At 33.3% G+C, this 5,720-nt stretch overlaps 1 protein-coding gene across 2 annotated transcripts; it reads left to right on the top strand.

Annotated features, from left to right (window-relative positions):
• The first annotated feature begins 428 nt into the window (after positions 1 to 428).
• Positions 429 to 2,707, top strand: LOC105774916 (receptor like protein 29). 2 transcript variants are annotated; one of them, XM_052621961.1, is made up of 2 exons: positions 429 to 2,105; positions 2,324 to 2,707. In XM_052621961.1, exons 1-2 carry the CDS (start codon positions 815 to 817, stop codon positions 2,410 to 2,412), a joined length of 1,380 nt encoding a protein of 459 aa, XP_052477921.1. In that variant the 5' UTR covers positions 429 to 814; the 3' UTR covers positions 2,413 to 2,707. The 2 variants fall into 2 exon arrangements, with proteins under 2 accessions (XP_052477921.1, XP_052477920.1); XM_052621960.1 differs by having other exon boundaries at positions 431 to 2,707.
• The last annotated feature ends 3,013 nt before the right edge of the window (positions 2,708 to 5,720 follow it).

Below are 5,720 nucleotides of genomic sequence, written 5' to 3'. Positions count from 1 at the left end.
TAAGCAAATTTAAAATAAAACAATCACTTAAGGTCGTGCGATTTGTATTTACTTAAATTTTAGTCCCTAATGATATATGTGATTGCTTTATTTTACTTAAAAAGAAATTTTAAGCTGTTGAAAGGGTAATAAGTCATCCAATTTTTTAATTATGTATTACTTTTCTAACACCAAATATCAAAGCTTAAATTGAGTTCACCGGAAAAGAATCTTTAAATAGATGTAACCTCCGTAATTCCATCTATATAAAGGTAAGAAAAAAACACGTAGGGTGGCGTGCAGCCAAACCAACAGGGTAAAAAAACAAAGACGTAGAGATTATAGCGTCGACAGCGAGAGAATCTGAGAGAGGCAACTGTAGCTCTGCAAAAGCAATGCTTGTTGGGTCGGCTTCAGTGTTGATACTGAGGAAAAGCCATGTCAAATCATGCCTAAACTACATCCTTTTTCTTCTTTTTTTTAAATCCATTTTTCTTTTGTTTTCTTTTGTTTGATATATATATATATATATTGACTCCCCTGACAATTTGTTTCTCTTATAGTGACTGTCTTTCTTCTCTCATGCAAATAAAAAAACAACACCGTCCTTATCTCACTCACTTCCCATTTCTGGAATACCAACAGCTAGCAGCCTTTTTTTTCTCAGTCACTGACACGAAGGGGTTTAAGCAATAAACTGGTAGATATTCCTTTAGTTTCCTTCTTTTTTGCTCATCAAATATTTTTGTTCAACAACTGGTTGTTGTTGTAGTAGTCTGCAATCTCTCTGAATGCTTTATATTTGTGTGCGGGTCTTTGTTTCTTGTGTTCTCTCATGGCTTCTCTTCCTATTTTCCTTGCTGGGTTCCTTGTTTTATCTTGTATGGCGATTACAATGCAGAGGAATTTGGATGAGAGTGATATTGTGATGGAAGAAGGTGAGCTTTTGGGGCTTTTTGATGTTATAGGTTCACTTCTAGATGAACCTGGTTGGGCTGAAGTGCACCCCGAGCCATGCACCAACACTCCATGGCCTGGGATTGAATGTGAGATTGGCCAAGACCCTCCAATCTTTCATGTTACAGCTATTCATATTGGCCCTGATGTTGCCACCCCACCTTGTCAACCTTCAGCTAAAATATCAGATTCCTTGCTTAAACTACCTTACCTTAGAACCCTCTCTATTTTCAACTGTTTTGTAACTTCAACTGTTATGTTGTCTCCTACATTGTTTGGTGCATTGTCTTCCTTGGAACACCTATCACTTCAATCAAATCCATCTCTATCTGGAAATGTTCCCCCAAGCTTGGGGAATCTGACTAGGCTAAGGGTACTGAGCCTGTCACAGAACAATCTACAAGGAAACATCCCTGGTGAGCTTGGTTGGCTAGTCAACTTGGAGCAACTGGACCTAAGTTACAACAATCTAAGTGGTGAAATCCCTCAAGAGATTGAAGGGCTAAAAACTTTAGCCATTTTGGAGTTAAGCTCCAATGATCTTACAGGGGTGTTGCCATTTGCTTTGGGTCAGCTTCAACATCTTCAAAAAGTTGATTTGTGCTCAAACAGGATTCATGGGAAGGTACCACCAGAGCTAGGGAAGCTAAACAGGTTGGTATTGCTTGATTTGAGCCATAACTTCATCAATGGTCCAGTCCCTGAAACACTCTCAGGTTTGGACCAGGTACAGTACTTAATATTTGATTACAATCCCATAAATTCACTGATTCCTTTATTTATGGGGTCCCTCAAGAGCCTTACATCAATCAGCTTCTCAGGATGTGGGTTAATAGGTCCAATACCAAACTCCTTGTCATCATTGAAGAACCTCTCTGCCTTGTCTCTAGACAACAACACCCTCACAGGCACAATCCCTTCAAATTTGGGGTCACTTCCAAATCTAGACCAGCTTAATCTGAGTCATAACAAGCTAAGTGGGGAACTACTACTACCACAGGATTTCATCAATAGACTAGGCAAAAGGCTTGATGTTAGAGGCAACAATGGGCTATGCATAAGCTACCATCTAGCCAGCAATATATCCACGTATCTTCAAACCAGGACTTGCTTGGGCAACGAAGGCAAGGTTGACAATATAACTTGTCCCCAACCTTATGATCTCAAAGGTAAAAAGCCATCATGGTACAATGGCAGCAGAACCAGTTCATTTGCTCCTTCCAAGGCCCCACAGCTCATTTTAATTTGCTTTCTTCTTTTCAACATGCTATCCTTCTTGTAAACATTTCCACTAATCTCATGAATCAACATTTATTTTGTCTAATGACAAATTAAACTATAGAGTATGATGTTTTACATAGGCTATGATGGGTCATTTTCTTGCTAGGAAAAAATGAAGAAGTTGGTGAAACTAGCAGAGTTGGGGGGCCAAAAAGTTATTGCATAAGGGTAGCAATCTATGTTGGCATCCAGTGACAAAGCTCCATCTCTGGTTGCCAGGTTCATAAGTGTCAGCCTTTTAAAAAAGAGAAGCAAAAGTATGTCGGATCTGATGTTTAAATTGAACTGCATATTTCAGAAATTTGGACAGGGGTAAAATAAAGATATGGATGTATGTACTTGATGAATCTTTTCAAGAGAAAGAAAGATGGGAGGGTAATGTCCCTGGATTATCTAAACACCCTAAATTATATCATCATTGTTCTTCTCAATCATGTTAATGGAATCCTAAGTTTTGGATGATAATGTTAAAAGATTACCTCTTTCTTTCTACAGGCCTTAGGAGAACCATCAAACAAAGAGTAAATGGAATTGCCATCAGTATTAGTTTATGCTACTGTTGGGTTTAAGTAATCTTACATTTTCAGGATTAATGTAAGTTTTCAAAATAACATTTTTTATTTAGATTACATTCTCAATAATATAAGCGTAATTTCAATATATTTTCCATTTACTTTATTATAATTTTTAATGAGTTTTTTTACATTATTTTAAATGAGTTTGATTTATTTTACTTAAAATGGAACAAAATAATAATAACTAATTAATTAAAATTTATTTTTATATATATTTTCAAGTAACATTTAAACTATATTTATTATTATAATTATTATCATAAAATAAGAAAAATTAGTATTTAATTTGTTATATTATATTTTATCTATTTCATTTTGTTTCAAAATGTTTTATTTATAATAATGTTACCACTTGTTTATAACTTGGTTAAATTTAAATTATAATAATAACATGTATTTTTCCTGCCATTTTGATAAATAAAAAATGGTAAACTATAAAAATAGTCACTTTTGTTTGTTTCAGATTACATTTTAGTCACTTATGTTTGAAATGTTACGTTTTAGTCACTTACGTTATCATTTTGTTACGAAGTGATCACTCTACCGTTAAGCTCTGTTACCTCCCTGGCGACGGTCATACGTGGCAATCCAAATGGGTTTTAAATGCCAACTTGGATGTCCTACATGGCAGTTCAAATTAAATTTATTTAATTAAAAACTTATTTTCATCCCAACAACTGGACATCCAAGTTGACATTTAAAACCCATTTGGACTGCCACGTAGGACTACCATTAGGAAGGTAACGGAGTTTAACGGTAAAGTGAACACTTCATTACAAAACAATAACGTAAGTGACTAAAACGTAATATTTCAAATATAAGTGACTAAAATGTAATTTGAGGCAAATAAAAGTTACTATTTTGTAGTTTACCCTAAAAAATTATATGAATTAGAAAGGGTAAACTACCAAAATAGTCACTTTTGTTTCCCTCAGGTTATATTTTAGTCACTTATGTTTGAAATGTTACGTTTTGGTCACTTATGTTAACATGTTGTAACATTTTAGTCATTGAGCCGTTAATTGTAGTTAACGGTGTAACGGTAAGCTGACGTGACATATTAAATTATCATTTCAAACAAAAATTTTAGGTTAAATTATACAATTGGTCCTCATATTTTTTTCATTTTGAGCAATTTATTTATTTATGTTCTTTTAACTTTCTTTCTTTTTTCTTTATTTTCCATTCTCTTCTGCTTCTTCCCCTATTTTCCTCCCTTCTCCATCTCTTTTAACGTAAAAGAATTTTTTTCTCAAAACGAAAAAATATACGAACCAATTGTATAATTTAACCTAAAATTTTTGTTTAAAATGATGATTTAACGTGCCACGTCAGCTTATCGTTACAGCGTTAACGACAATTAACACCCCGTGACTAAAATGTTACAACATGATAATGTAAGTGACTAAAACGTAACATTTCAAACATAAGTGACTAAAATGTAACTTGAGAGAAACAAAAGTGACTATTTTAGTAGTTTACCCATAAAAAAACTTTTATCTACTTGTCGTTTTTCTTCAATTTCAATTTATTTCTTAAAAAAAGATACACAATTTATAAGAGAAACACATTAATTTATTAGTAAAATAAATTAGTATAAGGTTAAATGATTGTTTAATAAAGAATAAAAATAAAAGTAAATTTATGAGAATAATTTAGTAAAATATATGTTACCTTTTATTAACCAAATAATTAAATTTTATATTCCAAAGCAAATATAATAATAGCATTAGTAATTATTGTTTTTGGGTTCACGAAATGGGAGATGGAGAAGGTCTTGGGTTCATGTCAAGGTGGGGGTCGGTTGGCCACGTTTCAATGCTTTAGCTTCTCTATTCTCATAGGGCTATGGCCTTTCCTGCCGTCTGAAAATCATGGAATCTTCTATTTTTATTTCCTTTCTAAATTATGAAATAATTTAACAAATTAGATTACGATATATATAGGGGTCTGACCCAATGTGAAGATTGATAGAGGCCCAGTTTCAAGTGCTTAATCCTTTGAAGAAATGAGACTTGTTTGAAATTGTTGCAGGGGTCAACATTGTTAGAATTTTAGGTCAAAAAATGTTTGGAACTGTACTGATGGTGCAATAGCTAGAGATAGTGGGAATGCTTGGCAGGTGGTGTTTTGCGAGACCAGTATAGGAATTGAATTTTGAGGTTCAGTACTTATTTGAAAAGATGCACAGCTTTTGAGGTTTAATTATAAGTCATTTTAGATGGCTTTACGATTCTACTCAACAAAAGTATCAAAAAGGCTATTATAAATACAGATATCTTGGAAGTGGTTGGAATTTTATGCAACAATGAGATGGCTGATTCAGGAATCATGATTAAACAAATTATAAGAACTAAAGGACGATAAGATTTGTCCTTAGAGAATATAATCTAGTAGCTAATTTTCTAGTCAAATTAAGCTTAACATGGAGGTCAAGGTTGCAGGTTCTTGATGTAGCACCAATCGAGATCTCGGATTTACTTCAACAAAATAAAATCAGTGAAATTTTCGATCAATTTACTTTGATGTAATTTATTTTTTTTATCACAAAAGGAATTATCATAAATTATATATATATATAAATCATAATACAAGAATAATATAGTAAATTTCTTATTATTTTGTTATCTCGAATTATATAACTTGACCAAACGAGCAAAGATCACGTAGTCTATAGAACTTAAAACGCAAGCAAATGATAGTTAGCAGTAAGTTAACCTAAAATACGAGAGCTTGAAGTTTCATTGCAACCCCAAACATGTGCGTTTGCCTAAGTACTGGCACACAAACTACAAGGCGATACAATCTTGCTGGCTAAAGGCAATAGGATCAATCAATCCCCTTCCATCTATAGACAAAAGATAACTCCTAAAGCAATCCCAAAGCCAAGTTCTATTTCTTTCTCGATCATCTTCCTCATTTTATCAT

Source organism: Gossypium raimondii, chromosome 10, assembly GCF_025698545.1.
Source record: "Gossypium raimondii isolate GPD5lz chromosome 10, ASM2569854v1, whole genome shotgun sequence".
NCBI lineage: Eukaryota > Viridiplantae > Streptophyta > Magnoliopsida > Malvales > Malvaceae > Gossypium > Gossypium raimondii.
The sequence above is the reverse complement of the archived record's forward strand: the minus strand, read 5'-3'. Positions and strand labels throughout refer to the sequence as shown.